The sequence below is a fragment of the Chiloscyllium punctatum genome, chromosome 7 (assembly GCF_047496795.1).
Source record: "Chiloscyllium punctatum isolate Juve2018m chromosome 7, sChiPun1.3, whole genome shotgun sequence".
Taxonomy (NCBI): domain Eukaryota; kingdom Metazoa; phylum Chordata; class Chondrichthyes; order Orectolobiformes; family Hemiscylliidae; genus Chiloscyllium; species Chiloscyllium punctatum.
Window position 1 is genome coordinate 50,875,670 of NC_092745.1, and position 25,721 is coordinate 50,901,390.

Below are 25,721 nucleotides of genomic sequence, written 5' to 3' on the forward strand. Positions count from 1 at the left end.
GTCTGTTTCCATTTTGTACATCTCTATGACTCTATAATGCAAAGAGTATAGAAAGAACTATCGGTAAATAGACAATAAATAATAACCTATAAGTGATATGTTAATATATTAGCACAAGTGAAACGGAGATTCTAAATCCATTGTCCATAATTTCTGAAGTGTGAAGTCCCAAGTGAGATTTAAAGCAATAATAGTCATGTCATTATTCTTTTGCCACAACATTGTTTCACAAGAATTGGCTCTGCAGACATATGGAGAGTGCTAAAAATCATTAAAAAGTTTTTCGCACGCCAATTAAGACTGTTCTTCACATGACCATAAACCTTCACTCAATATAAAACCATTGTTGCTGTATCAGCTCAATTTCCAAGACTCATAGCTACTCAATATAACCACAAAGGTTTAGCTGACAAGGACTAATTCCAATTTGTTAGTGTAGCATTTGCAGACAGGCAATTCTATGTTTTGACTAAAAGAGAAGCTGCAAGTCCAAGCAGTTAAGGGTACAATTCCATGATGGCTCATTCAATACAGAGCTGGCTAAAGCTTGGTATTTAGATTTCCTAGGATAGGCAGTTGTTATGATATCACATTGGCTTGATGAAGTATATATAGTTGTCTGTCATTTATCAAAAAGATCACCAGTCATTAATGACCACCAGCATAATCGGTTTATGGATTTTCTCCTTCTAAATACCAATGCTGTTAGGAAGGGTTTTGTTTAATTTCAGATATTTTAAATCTACCACTGAAAGTTACAGTACAAGGAGCAATTTGAATTGATGAATGGTAAAGCTTCAAGGGCTAGCCTGTCGATGTGAGCTCCCTACTCAAGCAAAACAACTGATTCACTTTCCTTCAATAACATTTTTAAAAATGTTATCCTAATTTTTATCTGCTTTTCTTTTAAATCAAACTACACTATCTTCACTGTAAAGCTTGAAGAAAACAAATTGAAGTTTCACAATATCCCAAGCACGTGGAGTAAGAAATCACATTATTTAAGAACATATTCATCCTCAAAACCTGAGAAGGAATTGACTTTTTAAATGTACTAAAGTATCCAAGGATAGGACAATGCTGATCCCTGTGCAATGTGATATAAGCAAATATATGTGATAATAGATTCAGTGCACGGGTCATTTAGATGGATCTTTTACTATATATTGAGGTATGGAATTTGGTAAGGGGGTGGGATTTGGCTAGGTTTTGTTGACCACTTATCCCAATGTATCTTTCATTCCTACACGTGTTATTTGTAAATGTGAAATGTTACTCTAACTAGGGGCCAACTCCAAGGAAATGTACTAGATTTGCAGTGTTTGTCTACAAAAATCAGAAGATACAGTAAATGCTCAGCAGGTCAGGAAATATGCAAAGAGAAGCATTTAGACTTTGAAGCCAATGGCCTTTTTGCTCAAATCTGAATTTATTTCTCCCTCTTCACGGATACTGCTTAGTCCCCTCTTCGGTTTTCTTAAAAATAACCATGCTGTTTGTGGAATCAGAGTCCGGTCCAAGCCATATTTGAATAGCACAACTTTGAATTTGAAAGATGACAGTTGACCACAATGATTTTGTTTTAGGTGGGACTAGATTGGGTTGGAATATCTGGTCGGCATGGACGGGTTGGACCGAAGGGTCTGTTTACATCTCTATGACTTGAAGTAAGTAATCTAACTACAAAACATTACTTTCCATATTTATTGCTAGGGGCTTGGGTTAGGGCTTTTTGAATAATCCAACAAATTTGCTGGTCATTTGCATTCTGGTGTCAGCTTTATGTAATTCAATTTTTAGGTGGGAAATGTGTGTTGTTAGTCTAGGACTATATGCATTTGACAATTATATGTTATTGGTTTATTGGAAATGGAAAACAGCCTACTCATTCAAAATGTTCTGAACAAAGTTTATTTTGGTCCTTATTTTGGAAAAGAGAAACAAAGTATCTGGTCATCAAAATATCTCTCAGGTGAACATACAACAACATTATTTGTGTTTATATATCTTAGAATACCAATCCCCAGAGTGCTAACAGTACTCTGAGCACACAGTTAAGGTATCCAAATATCCGGAGGGTACATCACTTCTATTAGGTGGTAGTGCTAACATCTTGCCTAACACTTTGCCTTGGTAAACAGAAATGTTGTGTGAAACAGATACGACTTGATTTCAATTAATTCACGGTGAATTAGCAAATTCCCAAATGTCAACAGGTCCTATTTAAATTGGAATCCCTCCTGTTTTTTTTTTAAACCAAGTGTGGATACACTGCTGTAGGCCTTCAAGGAATACACTTGGCAAAATTAAAAGAAAGATAATCAGTGTTACAAGCTGCTGATGAAATTCCACACAAACAGAAGTTTAATCTGTATTTTGGCACCTGTACAACACAATGTACATCACCTAGCTAATGGCTGCACTGATTATTACGGGCCCAAACACCTCCAAATTTGCTGCCAAAAATTTAATTCAGCTCCCTTCCACGGGTTTAACCACAGAAGGTTTTCAATTGCTGAAGTCTCAAACAAAATAGATTAAATAAGAAAGGATTTTTTGACAAATTGGAGCTCAGTAAGTCAAAAGGACATTGACCCCCCCAAGATATTTCAACTCGAGATCAAGTCTTGGAGAGATAGGCCATGTTCTAGTCACTAAACCAGTCCTAAACCTCCCGAAAATATTTGCATCTTCTGCACAGCCCACATCGACTGCAAAACTGGAAATATTACATTTCATTCATACGTCCAAATCACTGATAAATATTATGAATTGCTGAGGCCCAAGCACTGATCCTTGTGGTACCCATGAGTCACAGTCTGCCAATGCAAGAATAACCCATTTATTCCTACACTGTTTGCAGTCTGTTGGTCAGTCCTTATTCCTTGCCAGTACATTACCACCTATTCCAGATGCTTCAATTTTGTTAACCAAACTTATCAAAAACCTTCTGAAAATCCAAATTTACCACATCAATCAAGCCCGCTAACATATTTGTTGGCAACATGCTCAAATGTTTCCAACAAGTTTGTCTAATCAGAAATCCATGTTGACTATACGTGTTCACTTATCATGTCCTAAGGTTAGATTCCAGCATTTTCCCGACACTGATGTAAGGATGATAGTTTGCAGTTCCTCAGTTTTTTTCCCTTGCTCCTTTCTTAAATATCAAGGTAACTTATGGAAACTTCCAATCTGCAGGAAGTTTTAACAATGCATCAGCTATCTCTATAGCCACTTCCCTCAAAAGAATTTATACAATCAGGCAGCGGGGACTTTTCAGCTTTTAACCCCATTAATTTCTCCAGTATAACTTTCTTATTAACAATCATGCATTTCAAATCCTCATTCTCCCGATACATTTGGCTCTCTAATTCTATGAGATTCCTTCTATCTCCCTCAGTAAAACAACACAAAGTAGACTTTTTGCTTCTCTGCCATTTTCCTATTCATTATAAATTCTCCTGACTCTGCTTTTAACAAACCTACGGTCATCTTAGCCAAACATTTTCATTTATGTACCTTCAGAAGCTTTCACTGTTCACTTTTATGCTTTTTGCTAGATTGCATTTGTATTCTATTCTTCCTTTCCTTATCAGTTTCTTGGTTCTCATTTACCATTTTCTAAACATTTTATTACTATTTCTGGTTACTTTACAAAGTCTTTACTTTTAACTTTATACAATTCTTAACTTCCTGTGTCAGCCACAGTTGACTGACATTTTTTGAGCTTTTGCACCTTGAAGGAAAATTCATGTGCTGTAGGCCACATAATAGTTCTTTAAAAACTATCCACTGCTGATGCATAGTCACGCCTTTTAATTTATTTTCCCAATCCAGCTCAGTCACCTTGTATCTTATGCTTTCATAATTTCCCATATTCAAATTAAATACATTGCTTCAGGCTGAACTACCTTACTTTCAAACATAATGGAAAATTCTATCACATTGTAGTCACTCATCTCCAAGAGTTCCTTTGCAACAAGATTATGAATTACCCATTTTTCATTATTTAATTACATAAAATTAGATCCAAAAAGAGCCTGTCCTCTAGTTGGTTTAACATGCTGCGCTAGAAAACCATCCCTAAAACACTTCAGAAACTCATTCTCCATAGCTTTAGTGCTGAATTGATTTACGCAATTTATATGCAGATTGAAGTCACCCATAATTACAAACTTCTCGCATCTACTGATTAACAACATGTCCCATACTCTCACTACTATTTGGTGGCCGATAAATAACTCCAATCAATGCCCTGACCATTTCTTACATCCACCCAAAAAGATTCCAAATATTTTCCTTCTGATCAGAGATCTTTTCTTACTAATCTACTGATCCCATTCTGCATTATCAGCATAACTCCCATGTCCTTTTCCTTCTTGTCTTTTGTTCCTAAGTGTTGAATATCCTTGACTATTTAATTCCCAGTCCTGATCACTATACAATCATATTTCTGAAATAGCACTTATACCATGACCATTTACCTCCTTTTGTGTCTTTAATCACCTATCTTGTGGCAAATGCTACATGCAGAGACTTTGTCTTTTTTACATCATTCCACATTCAACGAATCTTCAATGCTCAACTTTGTTTGTAGTGTCTTCTCATCTCCTTCACATCTTTTCAACTTTCCTATTAGCAGCTTAACTTCCTTCAAGTTTTCAACCTCTGACAAACAAGTTTAAACCACAGCAGTCGTAAATCACCTTACAAGGATATCAGACCCAATTCTGTTAAGATGTTATCTGTCCAACTTGTACAAGTCTCACCTGCCCCAGAACTGGTCTCAATGCCTCCAAAGTTTAATGTTATCTCTCCTACAGCAGTAATTGAGCCATGTGCTTCATCGATCAGAGCTTCTGCTCATATACTCACTAGTTTATGACACTGGATGTAATCCTAATTTCTTGGAAAGGTTGCTTTGACCCAATGTTAAATTTTAAAAAGGTTCCTAACCCTGAAAGTAAAAAGCAGGCTCCTTTGCAGAACTAAAAACCCAAAAGCCAATCAGCGCTACTTTAGAAGCCAAGTTCCCAAATAATATTGCTGGAAAAGCGCAGCAGGTCAGGCAGCATCCAAGGAGCAGGAGAATCGACGTTTCAGGCATAAGCCCTTCTTCAGGAAGGCTCATGCCCGAAACGTCGATTCTCCTGCTCGTTAGATGCTGCCTGACCTGCTATGCTTTTCCAGCAACACATTTTCAGCTCTGATCTCCAGCATCTGCAGTCCTCACTTTCTCCCAAATAATATTGACATGTATTAAATTTAGAATCACTACAGTCTCAGGGAAGATCACAGAAAGATATAGGATAGCAGGGTGGCATTTTGTCCATGACACCTGTGCCAACACTTTAAAAGTGTTACCTATTTAGCTCCATTTTACTACCTATCCTCAAAGTTCTAATAACTTATTCCTCCTTCAAATATTTATCCAAATCCCTTATCTACCTCAACCACCTCTTCATGGTGTACATACCAGATCAGAACAGTCAACGTGTGTTTTTTCCACTACTGATTCCCCCAACATCCTCAGATCTGTATCCTCCATTCACTGACCTCTGCAACCTGTGCAGTCAGCATCTCAAGTATTCACTTTGTCAAGGTCTTCCACAATTCTGAATATCTCTACCAAATCATCCTGCCTCTCTTTACAAGGAAAACAATACCAGCCTCCCCATAAATACAAACTATGAAGAAACTGGAGTAGGCAATTCATTCACTCTATTTGAAGGCTATTCCAATGGTAACCCACACTTTCTTGTCAAGCCCCTAAATCCTTTAACTACCTTGTCACTCCCTTATCTTACTCAGTCTTAAAAATATTCCATGACCTTGCTTCCATTTCTCTCTGGAAAAGAGAATTTCAGACACTAATAAATCTCAAAAAACTTGTCCTTTTTCCATCTTAAAAGAGCCCTATTTCAAATTTTGTCCCCATATTTTAATGCAAATTATCTTTCAATATCCACCTTGTCAAGTCCCCTCATGACTTTGTTTGTTTTAATAAGATCACCTCTCATTCTTATAACCTCCAATGGAAATATGCCCAATCTGTCCAACTTTGATAAAACAACCTCCTCATCCCAGGAATTGCCTATTTCTAACACAATTATATCCTCCCTTAAATAAGATGATCAAAACTGGACACAATATTCCAGGCATGGCTTTGTCAATGCTCTGTAAGTTATAGCAAATATTCATTATTGCTGTATTTCATTTCCCTTGCATTAAATGACAACATTCCATTTGCCTTTGTAATCACTTGCATTCTACCTTTTGACAGTCATATCGCTAAACTATGTCTGGTACATGTAGATGGCAAGTCCCACAATTCAGGTAAAATGTACCCTCTCCAAGTTTGTGAGATGCCTATGTGAATATCAGTGATATGCTCTATAGCTTCAAGTTGTCCTGGATTATCTTAATCTGAAGTCAATCTTTGCTCACTGCTGTTAGCTTCGAAATAGCATTTATTCAGATGGGTGTTTAGCTCTACAATCTCTTAACAAGCATATGGTTGTCATCCAAAATGATGTTATTCTTCTTGCTGAAAACAGTAGGTTCTAAAGTTAAGTTCACCACCTAAAAGTTGGGCAGCAACTAAATTATTGTAGACAGATAAAGACAGTGCTGGATAACCTATTGACAAATGGCACCTTACCTCCAGTGCATGTCAACAACTCTGTCAAGAAAGTTTTACTCACCTATCTCGCCTCTGCAAATGATACAGCTGCTTTTTGCTACAAGTATTCATCTCAGTAATTATCTACAAGTAACCAGGGGGACAATTAAGCAGAAGGAATGGTTGAAAATGCTTGGGTAAAGAGGAAGAAATTTTCAAGGAAATGCATCATTCAACTTGACAGTGACAGCTTTGTTCCTAATAGTTTGAAAATGCCATTTGGAAGTTTACAAAGAAAAATCAATCCTTTGGTTGTGAAGTTCGTCACATGTTATTTAGCCTAGTAAATTGGAATGGCTAGCACATCACATGCCACATACTAGCCAGTAGTCTTTAAACTATAAGACAATAAGTGCTACAATTTAAACCTTTATTTACATCAAGCAAGATCTGCCATATTTGTATCATTATCTAGGTGCTGAGAAGTTAAAATACAAAATGACTCAATATGCATTATTCCAGAGGCAGGTTTGGGACCTATCCATTTGTGGTCCGCAATTCTCCAGATCATTTATAAAATACTTGGTTCAGCCTCAGGTGGAGTATTGCATTTAGTTCTGGTTACCCCACATTAGGAGGAATATGACAGCATGACAGAGGGTATAGAAGAAGTTGGGAGTGCTCTCCTCAGAGAAGAAAAGGTTGATAGGGGACCTGACAGAGATATTCAAAATCATGAAGGGTCTGAACAGAGTAGATAGGAAGGAACTGAGGTACAAGGAACAGACCTAAGGTGATTGACAAACAACGCAGCACCAACAAAAGGGAAAAAAAAATCATGCATTGACTAGTTAGGATCTGGCATGCACTGCCTGAGGTCTAATGGAGGCAGATTCAATTAAGCTTTTCAGAAGGGAAATGAATCATAATCTGAAAAGGAAATATTGGCAGAGCTATGGAGAAGATCTGTGAAATTGTACTTGATAAATTATTCCTTCAGAGAGTCTGCACAGTCACAATGGGTCAAATGGTTGGTCTCCTTCTATCCTACAATCAGTCAACCAAAACTCCAATACACCTTCAAAAAGACACTGATGTATGAGCAAAGATTTAGACTGAAGCAACGAAAACAATCCTCTGATGTAAAGTTTTCTTGTAGCTGTGGAGTTTTTTTTCATTCTTTCATGGAATGTGGATGTTGCAGGCAACAACAGTATTTGTTACCCATCCCCAGGTGTTCTTGAACTGCATAGGTCATTTAAGACAGCAATTAAGAACCAACCACACAAAAATTAATTAATTTTAAACTCCCCAGCTGTAGTGTACCTAGAACGTTAGCCTGGAAGATTTGATCACTATCATCCAGTGATATTATAAATATGCCATTACATCCCCCCAAAGTTTGGCTGCAACAGTTTACTATAAAGAGTGCCACCGAACTTTTGCAAACTTTATTACATATATCAAACGGAAATGTTATAAGAAAACGGTCAATAGAAGACTTTTATTTTCTGCTCCTTCCAGGATAAAAGCTTCATTCTTTCTCTAACATTCCAATAATGATTTGGGGATGCTAGTGTTGGACTGGGGTGTACAAAGTTAAAAATCACAACACCAGGTTATAGTCCAACAGGTTTAATTGCAAGCAGTGGTCTGAAAGCTAGTGTGCTTCCAATTAAACCTTTTGGACTATAACCTGGTGTTGTGTGATTTTTAACTAAATCCAATAACACCCTACATAGCAGAAAACAATGGAAAAACATGCTGAATCCCAATCTTTATTTTCCCCTCCTCCCCCCCACCACCTCCCCCGGTGTAAACAGAAACCCTAGGTTCTTGGTATTCAATTTTGCTAACTGCCACCTTTCAAGCACGCAATAGTTCAGTTATAATTAGATCTATAATATAGCACCTAATCTGACTGAAGCAGCACAAGGGTGTGAATTGCAGTAAATTTAAATAAATCAAGCACTTTCTTTTCATGAGATGCTTTTTGGTCTCTGGTGTGTGAGCAATGGAGAAATGGCTGCTGCATACCCAATGGGTGATATGGAGACAGGCAGTAGTTGTAGTGCCTCTAAATTTCGGCATCTCTTTGTCTTGTGGATGGGAAACTTGGGAAGAGGCTGATTGTATTTGACAACCACAATTACCCAGAACACAGAAAATCAGGAGGCTGTTAATTGTGAGAGCAATAATTACAGATAGCTTTTTTCCTCCCTCGGGGGAAGAAAACAAGAGAGGATTAGGACATGGCAAATCCATGTGCAGGTGGCCCTGCCTTCAAGCCCTGAGATGCATCTAGGGACAGTTCACAAATACAGGAAAATCCTTTTGCAGCAATTCTGACAGAGCATGAAATCGTAAAAATACCTAACCTAATGGAACACAGCAAGATAAATCCCTTTAAAAAGGTATCACTACCTCTAGTATGACTACTGAGAAGTTGTATTTATTTTGCCCTTTGTCTTTCATTTATCTACCAATTACTTGTATATTCATTCAATTATCCCACTACTACAAATACCAAATAACTCTAAAGTAATGAAACCACATAATTGTGTTGTTACTAAACTGGATGGCGGACTGCAACCGTGAACTATGTAAAATACATGTGAAAGTCGTGGATGAAAAGAGGAGTCAGTTTCTGGGGACAGAGAAATAGAGTCGTCTTATGAATAAAAATCATAAATCATGATATGCTTGTGGGACTGGGCCACACTGGTTACACCAGGAATGACTGTCTATTTCTAACTGCCTGGGAGAAGATGGTGGTGAGTCGCCTTTTTGCACTGCTTTAGTCCTTTGAGGTGTAGGGACACAACCAGTGCTCTTAGGGAGGGAAAACTAAAACATTACAAATTTTTAAAAAATTGAATTATCAATATGTAAAACAATTGGTGTTACGTAAATATAAAATTAGTTTCTCGGGGCCAGAGGTTCTTCAGTAACAGTTATGAATTGTACCATTAAAAGTCCAATTACATTTTGTTAGCAAGGTCCAAATTTTTCTGAGACTGTTAAGCACAAGTGTAACTCGAGATATTGCTGACTTTTCAGTGATTTGATTCCATAAGAACTCGAATAGCAAGGGCCATAGTTACGTGTAGAATCATTAACACAATACTAATGTGTGTGCAGAATGTGCTGTCAGTTTCACAAGAATATTGGCACTGAAAGATAACAGTTTTCCCAGCATTAACACAGGGAAATCTGGGCTATTAACTTTAAATCAGTTCCTATCAATGACCAAACAAAGTCTGGGATATAGCTTTGAGGCAACCTGATCATAAAAGAGGTGAACACAACAGCAAGTCAGGGGACCCTGCAGTAATGGGCTAGAAGCATAATTTTAGGTGCTCCCAAGTAGGTAGTGATGTACACAACAGCTTCATATATTTTTGCAGCAGGAAAGTCTTAAAGGGCATTAAGGCATAAGACCAAATTCAGAGCTAACTTAAACAATAAGTATAACAGTAACACAAAAACTTTGCAGTATTACATGAAATAATGTTTTGTTAGTAGGCAAAAGATACTTGAATACATGAGATTTTTAACAGATAACTAAAGGACAGAGTAGCTCCTTCAGGGGTCAAAAACTTTAGGTTGTAAGTTTGTTTTCAGACGTTTCGTCACCATGCTAGGTAACATCATCAGTAAGCCTCTGGTGAAGCACTGTGTTATGTCCTGCTTTCTATTTATGTGTCTTGGTCTCTGAAGGTGGGTGACAGCATTCGCAGTTCTTTTTCTCAGAGGTTGGTAAATGGGGTCCAAATCGATGTGTTTATTGAAAGAGTGCCGGTTTGACTGCCAGGCCTCTAGGAATTCCCGTGTGTATCACTGTTTAGCCTGTCCTAGGATGGTTGTGCTGTCCCAGTCAAAATGGTGTCCTTTTCGTCTGTATGTAAGGATACTAGTGATAGTAGAACATAGAACAGTACAGCACAAAACAAGCCCTTCAGCCCACAATGTTGTGCCGACCATTGATCCTCATGTAAGGTAAACCTACTGTATGAACCCTTAAATTTCTGTGACCATATGCATGTCCAGCAGTCTCTTAAATATCCCCAATGACCTTGCTTCCACAACTGCTGCTGACAATGCATTCCATGCTCTCACAACTCTCTGTGTAGAAAACCCGCCTCTGACATCCCCTCTATACTTTCCGCCAAACAGCTTAACAATTTCTGTACTGGGAAAAAGTCTCTGGCTATCAACTCTATCTATGCCTCTCATTATCTTGTACACCTCAATTAGGTTCCTTGTTTTTTCCAATGAAGAAAGTCCGAGCTCAGTCAACCTCTCTTCGTAAGATAAGCCCTCCATTCCAGGCAGCATCCTGGTAAACCTCCTCTGAACCCTCTCCAAAGCATCCACATCTTTCCTATAATAGGGCGACCAGAACTGGACACAGTATTCCAAGTGCAGTCTAATCAAAGTTTTATAGAGCTGCAACAAGATCTCATGGCTCTTAAACTCAATCCCCCTGTTAACGAAAGCCAAAACACCATATGCTTTCTTAACAACCCTGTCCACTTGGGTGGCAAGTTTAAGGGATCTATGTACCTGCACACCAAGATCCCGCTATTCCTCCACACTGCCAAGAATCCGGTCTTTAATCCTGTACTTAACTTTCAAGTTCGACCTTCCAAAATGCATCACTTCACATTTATCCAGGTTGAACTCCATCTGCCACCTCTCAGCCCATCTCTGCATCCTGTCAATGTCCCGCTGCAGCCTACAACAGCCCTCTATACGGTCAACGACACCTCCAATCTTTGTGTCGTCTGCAAACTTGCTAATCCATCCTTCAATCTCCTCATCCAAGTCATTAATAAAAATTACAAAGAGTAGGGGCCCAAGAACAGAGCCCTGTGGAACACCACTCACCACTGACTTCCAGGCAGAATACTTTCCTTCCACTACCACTCGCTGTCTTCTGTCGACCAGCCAATTCTGTATCCAGATAGCTAAATTTCCCTGTACCCAATTTCTCCTGACCTTCTGAACGAGCCTACCATGGGGAACCTTATCAAATGCCTTGCTGAAGTCCATATATACCACATCCACCGCTCGACCCTCATTCACTACAAGGTCCTTTTCGTTAGTGAAGACAGAAGTAAAAAACTCATTTAGGGCTTCCCCTACCTCCTCAGACTCTATACACAAGTTCCCTATGCTATCTCTGATTGGCCCTACTCTTTCTTTGATCATTCTCTTATTGCTCACATATGTGTAAAATGCCTTTGGATTCACCCTAATCCTTCCTGCCAAGTTTTTTTTGTGCCCCCTCCTGGCTCTCCTCAGACCATTTTTGAGCTCCTTCCTCCCCTGCCTGTAATCCTCTAGAGCTGAGCAAAACCCTTGCTTCCTCCACCTTACATAGGCTGCCTTCTTTCTTTTGACAAGAAGCTCCTCCACTCTCGTCATCCAAGGTTCCTTTATCTTACCCCTTCTTGCCTGTCTCAGAGGAACACATTTTTGCATCACTTGCAATAACTGTTCCTTAAACAGTCTCCACATGTCTATACTGCCCTTTCCATGGAACAATTGCTCCCAGTCCTTGCTTCCCAATTCACGTCTGATAGCATCATAGTTTCCTTTTCCCCAATTACATATCCTCCCATTATGCCTGCTTCTCTCCTTCTCCATAGCTATGGAGAATGTGAGGTAGCTGTTGTCACTATCACCAAAATGCTCTCCCACCGCAAGATCTGACACCTGCCACAGCTCATTACCGAGCACCAAATCCAAAATGGCCTCTCCCCTCATTGGCCTGTCAACATACGGAGTTAGTGGGTCATGTCTTTTGATGGCTAGTGATGTTTGTGTATCCTGGTGGCCAGTTTTCTGCCTGTCTGTCCGATGTGGTGTTTGTTACAGTCATTGCATGGTATTTTGTAAATGACATTCATTTTGCTGGTTGTTTGTAGAGGCTCCTTTAGGTTAATCAGCTGTTGTTTAAGTGTATCAGTAGGTTTGTGGGCTACTATGATGCCAAGGGGTTGGAGTAGTCTGGTAGTCATTGCAAAGATCTCTTTGATGTATGGTAATGTGCCTTGAGTTTCTAGGCACATTGTGTCTGCTTGTTTGGGTTTGGTGTTAAGGAATCGGCAGACTGTGTTTAATGGGTACCTGTTCTTTTCGAATATGCTATATAGGTACTTTCATTCTACTGTTCGTAGTTCCTGGGTGCTGCAGTGTGTTGCGGTCCATTTAAATAATGTCCTGATGCAGCTCCATTTGTGGGTGGTTGGGATGATAGCTTCTGTAGTCAAAATATTTCTTTCTTTTCTGACAGCTCCTCTCGAAGTTTTCTCAAGGTGTTCTATTTGATTTTCAGAGAATAAATTTTCATTCTGACTCATTTATTAGGAGATGGTATCACACGGTAACAACACTTTGACATTTGGGATATTTAGACATAAACAGAAAAAAAAAGTAGAATAGTTCATCAATATTGTCAATAATTATCAAGTTGCCATTAAACATAAGGCTACACCACACAAAGAAAGCATTTATTCCATAGACACAACTGTATTTAAATTATTTGAAGATAACAAGCATAACTTAGCAGAAGTTTATTTTCAAAATAACTGACACATTCTTCTACACAAAAAGTCATTATAAACACACCATTCAGAAACCAGCAAAGAAGGTTCATGAGGATAATCCCTGGCTTGGAGCAACTGTCTAACGAACAAAGGCTAAACAGTTTGGGAAGCTACTCAGTCATAGAGACGTACAGCATGGAAACAGACCATTCATTCCAACTCATCCATGCCAACCAGATAATCAGGTTTCTGATGAAGGGCTTTTGCCCGAAACGTCAATTTTCCTGGTCCTCGGATGCTGCCTGACCTGCTGCGCTTTCCCAGCACCACTCTGATCTAAACTCTGGTTTCCAGCGTCATGCAGCCCTCACTTTTGCCATGCCAACCAGATATTCTAACCTAAGCTAGTCCTATTTGCCTAACCTAAGCTTGTCCCATATCCCGCTAAAACCTTCCTATTAATATACCCATTCAAATGTCATTTAAATGTTGTAATTGTACCAGTCTCCAGTACTTCCTCTGGCAGCTCATTCCACACACATACCACCATCTGCTTGAAAACATTGCCCTTTAGATCCCTTTTATATCTTTCCCCCTCACCCTAAACCTATGCCTTCTCACTCTGGACTTCCACAACCCAGGGCATTGGGTTGTCTATTTACCCTATCTACGCCCCTCATGATTCTATTAACCTCTATAAGGTCACCCCTCAGCCTCCAACGCTCCAGGGAAAACAGCCCCAGCCTGTTCAGTCTCTCCCTGTAGTTTAAACCCTCCAACCCTGTCAACATCCTTGTAAATCCTTTCATAACCTTTTCAAGTTTCACAACATCCTTCCGATAGAACAAAACCAGAATTGGACACAATATTCCAAAAATGGCCAAATCAATGTCCTGTACAGCTGCAACATCACCTCACAACTCCTATACTTGATGCTCTGTCCAATAAAGGAAAGCATACCAAATGCTTTTTTCACTATCCTGTCTCCCTGCGACTCCACTTTCAAGGAACTATGAACCTGCACTCCAAGGTCTCTTTGCTCAGCAAAACTCTCCAGGACCTTATCATTAAATGTGTACGTTCTGTCCTGATTTGCCTTTCCAAAATGCAGCTCCTCATATTTATCTAAATTAAACTCCATCTGCCACACCTCAGCCCAATGGCCCATCTGATCAAGGTCCTCTTGTACTCTGAGGTAAACTTCTTCACTGTCCAGTCCACCTCCAATTTTAGTGTCATCTGCAAACTTACTAACTATACCTCCTATGTTTACATCCAAGTCATTTATATAAAATGACAAAAAACAGTGGACCTAGCACCAATCCTTGTGGCACACCACTGGTCACAGGCCTCCAAACTGAAAAGCAACTCTCCAGTACCACTCCCTGTCTTCTACCTTTGAGCCAGTTCTGTATCCAGATGGCTAGTTCTCCCTGTATTCCATGTGATCTAACCTTGTTAACCAGTCTACCATGAGGAACCTTGTCAAAAGCCTTACTGAAATCCATATAAATCATCTCCACCACTCTGCCCTCATCAATCCTCTTCATTGCTTACTCAAAAACTCAATCAAGTTAATGCAACAAGATTTCCCATGCACAAAGCCATGTTAACTGCCCCAATCAGTCCTTGTCTTTCCAAATACATGTAAATCAGGATTCCCTCCAACAACAAGCTCATCATCGATGTCAGATTCACCTATCTGTAGTTCCTGACTTTTCTTTACCACACTTCTTAAATAGTGACACCATGTTAGCCAACCTCCAGTCTTCTGGGACCTCACCTGTGACTACCTGACCAATAAAGGAAAGCATACCATATGATTTCTTCACTGCCCTAACTCCCTTCGACTCCATGTTCAAGGAACTATGAACTTGCATTCCAAGGTCACAACAAGGGGCCCAACAATCACTTCCATAGCTTCCCAGAGTTCTAGGGTGCACCTGATCATGTCCTGGGCATTTATTCCCCCTTCTGCATTTTAAAACATCCAGCACCTCCTCCTCTGTAACACAGACATTTTCAAGATGTCGCCATCTATTTTCCTACAGTCTATATCTTCAATGTCCTTTTCCAAAGTAAATACTGACGCAAAATACTCATTTTGTATCTCCACCATCTCTTGCTGTTCCATATATAGGCTACCTTGCTCAATTCAACATTTTGATGATCACATTATTACTGTAGTATACCAATAAACCACAAGCTTGGGGCCTTTCAATTATCTGTTAGTTTATAGGAGCCTCTCTAAATAGCAGCTGAGAAAACTTTTAATCGATTCACAAAGATGGTATGTGTTAAGAGGCATGCCAGAAGTGCATACATGTAACACAGACAGTATTTCAGTACCAAATTTGCACCTAGGGTCACTCAAATGGAGCAATGCACCATCCCCATTTTTCTTTTGACTTAACTATTTCTTACCACAAAATTGTAAGAAGATCTAAGGCCTTGATTAACTTTTTAATCAATCAGCTGCTCTCAACCATACTAACATAAGAAGTAACTCAAAAGTATTTATCAATAGCAAATGCAGAACTACTTTATTGTCCTAGAAAGGCAACATATGTTGTGTGACATTTAACAGTAATTCCTAGATAAGGAGACTACACAATGTAAACCTCCTACATTACAATGACTTTGCTAAGGACCAACACAGCCTTGCCCTTTTATCTGTTCTTGTAGATGACACTGGACTCCTGGAGATGAATAACCTGTTTGGTTGACAAATTGATTTATATTTGAGAAACATAAATTGTATGCATCATGCACTGGTCGTTATTATAAAGCTATCTTCTTTGCAGAGTACATTAAGAAAGAGTCCATGAGGTTTATGACTCTATTAAAATGATATCCACAATGCTTCTGAAACAGCAACTAGAAAATCCAGTCTCATTATGCAAGCTGGAATTTAATACCTCCAGGAAACCTGAGAATTAAGTAACTGTATCTTGTAATCAATTGCTCATAAATCTAGCCCTTTGTCAGGATTCATGCACCTGTTAACAACAAGCAATCAATGATATCAACCATCGTTACAGAGGATCAGACCTACCCAGTCAAAAATAGACCTGGCCTGACAGAATTCAATAGACTGCCTGAAACCAAAGTTCTTTTCTTAGGAAGGACATTTAAAAAATTGAAACCTTCCACTTGTATTAAAAAGCTTTATAGCTGCAATTACTAGTGTAATTATGGCATTGGTAAGTATCAATCCTGTATGAATGTAACGCATTATGCCCACTATGTGCTGTTTCCTTACAAGATTCACAAACCTGCAATTATCAAATTGAAGTGGTTTAATAAGCCCAGAACAACTCCTTTGTCCAAAAATGAATGGGATAAATTTCCAGGTAAATTGCAGAGAGAACAATTTTCAAGTCAATACATCAGGATTAAAGTGATTCCCTGGAAATCTGAAATATCCTGCTAAAGTCAAAGAATTCAATACTACTTAGTACAGGTGCACTTTCATGAATCAGGGTGCTCTCAATTTCAACATCTAGATTCCCTCATCTAGTTTCTGACAAGTCAAAACATAGTAAAAATACATTCCTTTCAATGAATTGGAAAATCTATCATTCTGGATGTATACCCACTCCCAGAACAAGAATTTAGTAGCAGAGATCATATTATACCTGATAACTGTGTAAACTTTAGCAGATACAAAACCCATGAATTCAAAATAACTTTGCCTGTTCCTTGATAAACTAATTAATCAAAATCTTCAGAAATTGGCAAACATCACAGAAAAGAGCTTCCATTCAAACACAGAAAAATCAAGTGATTACTCTTGGTGTCAATAGGGCACATCTGTTTTTTTATTTATTCAAGGAATGCTGGTGTGGCTGGCCAGGCCAGCATTTATTGCCCATCCCTAATTGTCCAGTTGGAAATGAAGAGTCAATTATATTGCTGTGGGCCTGGAATTGCATGTAGGCCAGACAAGGTAAGGACTGCAGATTCCTTCCCAAAGGACATCAACTGATTGCAGGTCTCTTCCCTAAAGGACTTTAGTGAACCAGTTGTTTTTTTTCCGACAACTAGCAATGGCTTCTAGGTCGTCATGAGACTTTACATTCCCGATTGTTAATGAATTCAAATTTCACCAGTTGACGTGGCAGGATATCGAACCTGGGTTCTCAGAACATTACCCAGGTCACTGGATTGTCAAGCATTAGGCCATCACCTAACCAACTGCTCTGCTTGTAACTACTCCTACCAGGAAATCTGCTGAAATCAATATGGTATGCCATACATTCTGTCTAGTGCCTTACTTACACATCTTCTGTAGCTCATCTGCAGCCACTCTGAAATCCATCAATTATTGTTCTTCCTTTCTGCGGCCTTCCACTTTGCCCTCAACAAGTGATTTCTAGTTTTTCAACTCTGATCAAAGGCTGAAATACTGAGATTTTTTTCTGGATGAAAACGAATTTAAAAGAAAAAGCTCAAAAATAAAAACGCAGTCATAAATAGAGCGTTTCCTGGACTTGAATCCAATCCAACTGATGGGATGAAATGTCTCTCTCACGTTAAAAGTCTTTGCAAAGGTTCTTCATAGGCAGATAATTTTGGCAGATGAACATATAGAATATAAGTAAGCCATTCGAGCCCTAGAGCCAGCTCTATCATTCAATAAGATCATAGTTGACCTGTTGTGTTGAGTTCCACATTCCCATCTATCCTAGATAAACACTGATTTGTCTTACAAAAATCTATCCAACTCTGTCTTAAAAATAATCAATGCCACTGCTTCCGCCTCTAGAGAGAGAATTTCAAAGTTGCACATCTCCCTGGGTGGAAAAATTTCACCTCACCTGTGTCTTGAAAGGATGACACCTTATGGTAAAAGTTAACCCCCCCCCCCCCCCACCCCAGACCTACAAGAGAACACTTCTTTTACGTGTCCAGCTTGTCAAGGTCATTCGGGATCAGACGAGGAGTCAAAAGTCATAAATTACAATGGCAGTCAGTGTAAGTAACAACTGATATCTAGGGTGACATGTAGATCATCAGAAAGTATGAAACAGACAATGTATAGTTTTCATGTCCTTGTTTAAGTATCCTGTCAAACAAGAATATGCCAAAATACAGGATTTATAAAAAAGTTCAATTTTAGGACTCAGCAGTGAGGCTAAGTTCTGAACAACAACAGAAAAATAGGATGGCTACATCTTGACTGTGGAAACCAAAATTCTGAAATTAAGAGCCCATCAATCAATGAATAGGCATCCCATAAGATGTGTGTTTCAGTAGTTTGGACAAAGGGAAACTCAACACTGACCGCATAGATGTTGGATAATGCATGCTGTATTGCATCAATCCAATAAATGGGCTTCACTCAGCACTTTAGATTAGATTAGATTAGATTACGTACAGTGTGGAAACAGGCCCTTTGACTCAACAAGTCCACACTGACCTGCCAAAGCGCAACCCACCCAGACCCATTCCCCTACATTTTACCCCTTCACCTAACACTACGGGCAATTTAGCATGGCCAATTCACCTAACCTGCGCACTTTTGGAGTGTGGGAGGAAACTGGAGCATCCGGAGAAAACCCACGCAGACAGGGGGAGAATGTGCAAACTCCACACAGTCAGTAGCCTGAGGCAGGAATTGAACCCGGGTCTCTGGCGCTGTGAGGCAACAGTGCTAACCACTGTGCTGCCCACTTCCTCAGGTTAATGCTAATGGGGCAAATGACAAACTTAGCCAATGGAGTTAAATATTTACTGTGGCTGCTTCCCACCCCCAGGCCATTTTATACGAATATTATGAAACGTATCAAGGTAACAAATGGGAAGAGTACATGCCAAGTTTTGGATACCAGCTGCCAGTATCAAGGCCTCATAATGAATCCTTTTTTATCTCTAACATCAAACGTCTTTGTAGCCTCAGTAATATTACCAAATTAGCACTAGAGAATCAGCTCCGAGCAGTAAATGGATTTAGATTGCTATCAACTCAATTAATAAAGAATAGAAAATTAAAAGTGCCAAAAAGAGGGGAAAACAGAGTGAGAGCTTGAGCAAGTGAGAGAAAATATTGATGTCAATCCATTTGTTTGGATTAGTTTCATACCCAGACACTATAGTGAGGGTTCTCTATCAACATGCTGCATTTATTACTCATGGCCATGAATTCATTTAATCCCTCAACAAGAACTTATCAGTAAAATTGATTCAGGCAAACAGGCTAATACTATGGCACAGTGGGTAGCACTGCTGCATCACAGCACTAGGAACCCAGGTTCCGTTCCAACCTCACGCAACAGCTGGTGTGGAATCTGTACATTCTTCCCGTGTCTGCGTGGGTTTCCAATGGGTGCTCTGATGTTCTCCAACAGTCCAAAGTTGTGTACGTTAGGTCGATTGGCCATGTTACATTATGTATAGTGTTCAGGGATGTGTATGTTAGGTGCGTTAGCCATGGGAAATGCAGAGATAAAGTAGGGGATGGATCTAGGTGGGATGTTCTTCACAGTGTTGGTGTGGACTTGTTGGGCTGAATGGCCTGTTTCCACACCGTGGGGATTCTATTTTTTTTAATTCCAATGATTCTGAAATATGCAGAATAGAAAAGGTGTTGAAGTAGCTGTAAGTCAAGACCCTAAAGTTATTCAGTAAAATGTTTTTGTTCACAAATGTTAATAACAATCACATTTGGCAGTTTTAAACTGTTATTTACCAACAATCCTTTCCACTGCTTTAGTAAATGCAAATTTATTATGTTGTATCTGAAACATTGTATTTGAATATGTTAGAAAATTTAAATAACTCAAGGTAAATTAATTCCAATTCTTATCTTTAGCTTTGTGTATTAGACATAACCAACAGAGAAAAGGGGTTTTAAAAAAAGTAAAAGGCAAACTAGCTGGAAAGCAACTTCCATATTCCATGACTATAATCCAACACTGCCACCTTGTGTTCAGAACAGCAAAATTCAGTTAGCTACATGTACAATCTGGAGGAATACTAGATTCACACAAACAAAAAAGTTTCTAATCAAGCTCTTACAGTAGATGTAAAAGGGCAGCTCAAATAAAAATAAATTCATTTAAAACTTAAACTCAGTTTATAAATTAATTCTGAGAGTGAATTTTCCATCAGTCAACAGGCTTCAATGTCATTTATAGACAGCCAGATAGATGAAATAGATAAATCATTACACTTAGGCAGAAAGAAATGCCACAATTTGAAACTAATGTTACTGAGCACCCAATTGATTATTAGACTCATCTTGCTTCATTCAATCAACTGAATAGCCCAGAAATAACATCACAGCTTGCATTTCCCCACATTCCACTCATGCTCTTCTGTGTATTAGAGGTCACATGATCCATAAATATTGGCAAGATGCTGCAGTGTACCTATGGATGATAAATACTGCTGCCACACTGTGCCCATGGTGAAGGAAGTAAGTAGTGATTGGAATGCCAATTCAGTAGGCTGCTTAATTGTTGTTGAAGCTGCAATCATCCCGGCAAATGAAGATTCCGGTCATGAATGCTGCTGGATAATTAAATGATTAACAAGAGAAGTCTTCACAAATATGCCCATACTCATTGGCCCACAATGTCCAGCAAATCAGTACTGAAGCATTTATTTCCATCTTTAATCATGAGTTGAGTGGATGCTCAATCCTGACATCTTCCTGAGGCCTCAGCCTCACAGGTGCTAGTCTTTATGCAGTTCAATTCACTCTATGCGATGTCAAGAAACAGTTGAAGTCACTAAATACTGTCTACCGGTCTATTCAATGATGATAGCTAATCGAAGGGGTCATTAACAGTGCTATGAAGCAGCACTTAGGCAAAAATAACCTGCTCACTGACATTTAATTTGAGTTGCACCAGGACCACATTACTCCTGATCTCATTACATCCCGAGTCCAAAAACAGTCCAAAAATAGAGATCTGAACTCTAGAGGTGAGATGAGATCAACTCCCATAATGACTGGTATCCAAGTCATCAAGAAACCCTGGAAAAACTGGATTTAATGTGAATCAGGGGTAACATTCCCCACTGGTTGAAGTCATACCAAGCCAAAACAAAGATAGTTGTGGTTGTTGGAGGACAATCATCTCAGCCTTAGGACATCATTGCAAAAGATGCTCCATCACAATGTCAAGAAGGAGAATATTCAATGACGAATGTGCATTGTTCAGTGTCATTTGTGTCTCCCCAGACAGTGAAGCAATTCATTTCCAAAGACAGTAAGATCTATTTGGCTTGGACGGATAAATGACAAATATTGTTTGTACCACATAAATGTCTCATAATGACGATCAAGAGAAAATCTCACTACCTTACAATGAAGTGCAAATATCTTACACCTATAGCATGTGACATCAGCCTATGTGGAACACACACTGCATATGCTTCAATCAAATGGCCATGTCTCAAAACCTAAGGAGAGTAGTCCTCAGTCAAGTCAAAGGAGCTTGTCAGTCAAGGCTTCCCAGTACAATTAGTCAAGGGCATTATCCCATCTCAGTCCAAGGACTCTGGTGTGGGTCAGTCGCCCTGTTGGGATGGACACAGTCAGGAATGGGCCATGATCAGTTCTGCAGGTATATCATGGTATGTTTGTCAACAAGCTGCATACTGATCAGTTAGGGTGTCTGGTCAGTCAGTCATCGGCTAGGGCTGTCTGTCAAAGTTTAGTCATGGGAATGGGTCGTGATCAGACCTGATGTCAGCTGAAAGTTGGAACCTAAGTGCTGGGGATTGGAGACAGTAATTTGCTATAGTGATGAGGTTCAAGGAGACATTGGAGACTGGGTGGGATCTGTCAGTCCTTGAGCCAGAAATACACCAAGGTTATTATCAATACAATTTGTGACAGATCACACCTCTTCATCGGACCTTGATGCGATGAAGATGAAGATCACAAACTTTTTCACAACTATATCACTGCTAAATCCTACGCAGCAGCTTTTGCCATTTTGGCTGACTTCCCCCCAGCTGCAGGGCATGACAGATGTACACTAGTCAGTGGAGAAGGCTATATTATAACATAACTGAATTCACCAATACAATGGTTTCATTCCATCAATAGGTTAGATCATCAATATTACATCTTGGAAGTCTGCATCAGGTACCTGGAACCTGCAATGATATTTGTATCCATAAGGACTCTTGTGTTTTTGTTGAATTCAAGGGCTGAATGGCTTGCAATGGTGGTTACAGGAGGAGACATTGACCTGGATACTATACTGGATGCTCATGTGTAATATACAGGTATGAAACCCCTAATTTTGAGGCAGAGTCTTTAACAAGTTCCTTTAAACCTATTGAGTTCCCACAAATTAATATACAGTGCATATTTTTGTTTTTAATCCTAACTTTTTAAATATAAATGACAATTCTATGAACATCTCACATTGTCAAGCAGATATTTGAATTTTTCAACTATAGAAAGAAGCTTAAGTGAAAAAATGTGAGAGATCCAAGTAAACAGTGACAAAATATTGCACAGGATTGAAGGAAGTGAGAAAGTAGTGAAGAAATGATCGAGAAAGAAGAAAGCATTAAATCATGAAAAATATGGTCATATCCAATCAAACAACTTGGAAATTTAGATGTTTTCATTAACACTACCTGAGGGTTCCACTCTGGGTCCAATTTCTTTACAGCTGCAATATATTCTTGCATAGCCTGCTGTGCAGTCATATCACCCACTGCCTTCCATGCTTCCCTGTGAGTAAACATGAAACTATTTAAGTTGAAGATATATAAAGGAATGTAATCTGTCCAAATTTGGCTTGCCTCATCAAATGTACTGCGTGGCACAACTTCTGTTCCTCTCTAAAGTTCAACCCCCACCCCCACCCCCACCAGGGTGTGCAGTCACTTGGGGTAGGATGCAAATTTACAGATGGCAACCCCCACCCCACTCCTTCAATGAATGAACAGTTACAAGTCAGGTGACCAGTGTTTGATGGTTCAGCAGTGGATAAGCACAATAACAAACATCCAAATAATAGGGAAAAAAAATTAACATTTTCACATCTTCGCATATAAGAGAAAATATGTGCCTTAAAAGTCAAACTTAAATCAAGTTAGAATGAAAGGCAGTTCTGAACCTTGAGGCTTATCATTCCACTAGAACCTTGCTTTTATGGTTCTATCCAAATCTCTGACTGGATTCCAACACATCATTTTATATAAATAAAAGCAAAATACCATGATTATGGAAATGCGAAATAAAACTAAATTGCTGGAAAAGCTCCACAATACTTCAATCTGCAGAGAGGGAAACAAGTTACGGATCCAAGTTGATGATGACTCTTTAGAACTGGTAGAGGAATAAATTGTGCAAAAGGAAATATATTTTTTATTCCTCCAGTTGAATAATTATAAGCTCCACAGGGACAAAGGAATATTTGTGCTACATTGGATGTATTAATTAAATACTCAAGGCTAGTAATAAACCAAGTATGAGAGAATGCTCACACATAAAGACGAGTCATAATCGACTCAAAATGTTAACTCTGTTCCTCTCTCCTTCTTGAGTGTTTGTCACCTTGTTTTAATTTTAGCTCATCTATATTTCTTACCCTCTCAAAAAATATAGTATATATATCATATTTAATACTTATTTTAAATATCATTCTTTTTAAGCCACTTACCATTTCTGTTTGCCTTCAAAGTCAAAGAATCCTGGCTTTGGGACATTGCATTTCCCAAATTTGGCCTAAAAAGACAAAGTATAGGAATAATAGCTGAAACAACCATTAGGTGCAGCAAAAACAAGTCAATTAGCACAAACTTCACTGAGGTTTTAATCCATTTGGACCATTCACAGTAAGAAATGGAAGAGAATTCCATCTGATTCCAAATAATTGGGCTCAAATGTAGACTTTGAAATCAATTGATGGTAGATTTCACAAACCTAGTTTGAGGTGAAGACTACATCTATGAATAAAACAAATTAATGGTTTCGAAAGCACATCTTTAAATCCTTGGCTTTGAAGAGCCCAGAATCAACAGAGCACTTATGATTGGTTCATCACTTCAGTCTTTCTCTGAATGTAATAAATGTATGCAATATATCACAAATATTGTCTGATCACTGTGGAGCTTAAAATCATTCAACTGCAGGGAGCAGGACTACTCTTCCGACGACAAAATTTATACCACTCAAGGGAGAACTTTAAATCAACAAAATTACAAAGCAGTTCTTTAACGTCCTCACTGTAGCTCCTTTGTCACATTCTTCTGAGTGATAGCATTCAACATCACATGATCACACAGTAACCCAGGTTATCACCAATGTGGGTAAGCATATAAAACAATAACATTGCCTAATTTAAAACTGTCATGTCTTCACAAGGGTTACATTCCTAGGCAAAATCACATGTTCTTTTCGAACTCAGCCACTTTCTCTTAGCCACCTGCTTCCTTACTTGCATGCAATTTTGGTGATGGGACAGTACAAGGCTATTACTCAGGTGTGAACCGCTAGCAGTCTATTGAGCAGAGAGAGTCTCATAGCGGAGCCTGGACATGTATATTTCCAACATGAGGGACTGGACTATGCTCAGGTGAGCAAATAGCCAATTTTCACTGCTTCAAGCCAAGAGAACCAAACGTAATCACACAGATCAGCTAACTCAGCAAAGAATTAACAGCCTGTTTGCCACAGTGAGACTAATTGAATAACTCTTTCAAAGGACCAGCAAAAAAGGTGAAATGGCTTCTTCTTGTCCTGCAAAATTCATCGATTACCTCAAAAATCCAAGTGTAGCGTAAAGTTTACAAATGATCAACATTCCATCTTAAATTGCATGCAAGGTTCCAGGCAAAGCAATCAGCTTCAGCACCAATCACAGCATTGACTTCCAGTTGGAGAAGTCACTGCTGTAGACAGACTCGGAGACCCATGCAGTCAGAAAGAAAGTTAGAGGGAAAGCTGGGTGTGAGGTTTTCAGTGACGTTAGCTAGCTAATATGGAAACTACCTTTTCTGCCATTTTATAGTGGGCAACTACTAAGCAACGTTTAGTTGTTACTGATCATAGTTTGTACTTTTTACATTAGAAAGCTAAAAACACTAAGTAGCGCTGATTTTTCCCATTAGTTGTTAGAAAATTAATATCTAAAAGGTTATCTGTCTCTACAGAGATTGTAATTTCAGCCCTAACTTTAATACCATAAATTATTATAATCACATTTATATTTATTATTTCACCTGCAGTACGACTCTCCATATAGTCACAGATTTATTTCCACCACTTTGACCTTCCACACTGTGTTGTCATATACAGAGAGAATCAAATTGGTTAATACCCAGTATTGCATACAATTCTCAAGAAATGATGCTGACACCTACAGTTTTAAGCCATGTTGGAAATAGGTCCCTAATGACTTTATGAGATCTGAAGAAATTAATGATTTTAAAAACAGAACTCTTTCTCATACTCTCCCTTAATAAGAAAGACTCTATTAGCAGCCAAAGTTGACACAAAGAAAGGACAGCATAGCTCATATGACTCTTGATTAAACTTAAAAATATATTAATTTAACCTGGAGCAG

General features: G+C 38.9%; 1 protein-coding gene across 7 annotated transcripts in view; it reads right to left on the reverse strand.

Moving 5' to 3' along the window:
- acbd6 (acyl-CoA binding domain containing 6) overlaps positions 1 to 25,721 on the reverse strand; it is a 183,064-nt gene that overhangs the window by 152,052 nt on the left and 5,291 nt on the right. For 6 of the 7 annotated variants that reach the window (XM_072573521.1, XM_072573525.1, XM_072573522.1 and 3 more), the window contains exons 2-3: positions 23,817 to 23,881; positions 22,786 to 22,882 (exon numbers count right to left, since the gene is read on the reverse strand). The exons of the other annotated variant lie outside the window; for it this stretch is intronic. In XM_072573521.1, coding sequence (XP_072429622.1) covers positions 22,786 to 22,882; positions 23,817 to 23,881 — 162 coding nt within the window. The remainder of the gene's footprint in view (positions 1 to 22,785; positions 22,883 to 23,816; positions 23,882 to 25,721) is intronic. 7 annotated transcript variants of the gene reach the window in all.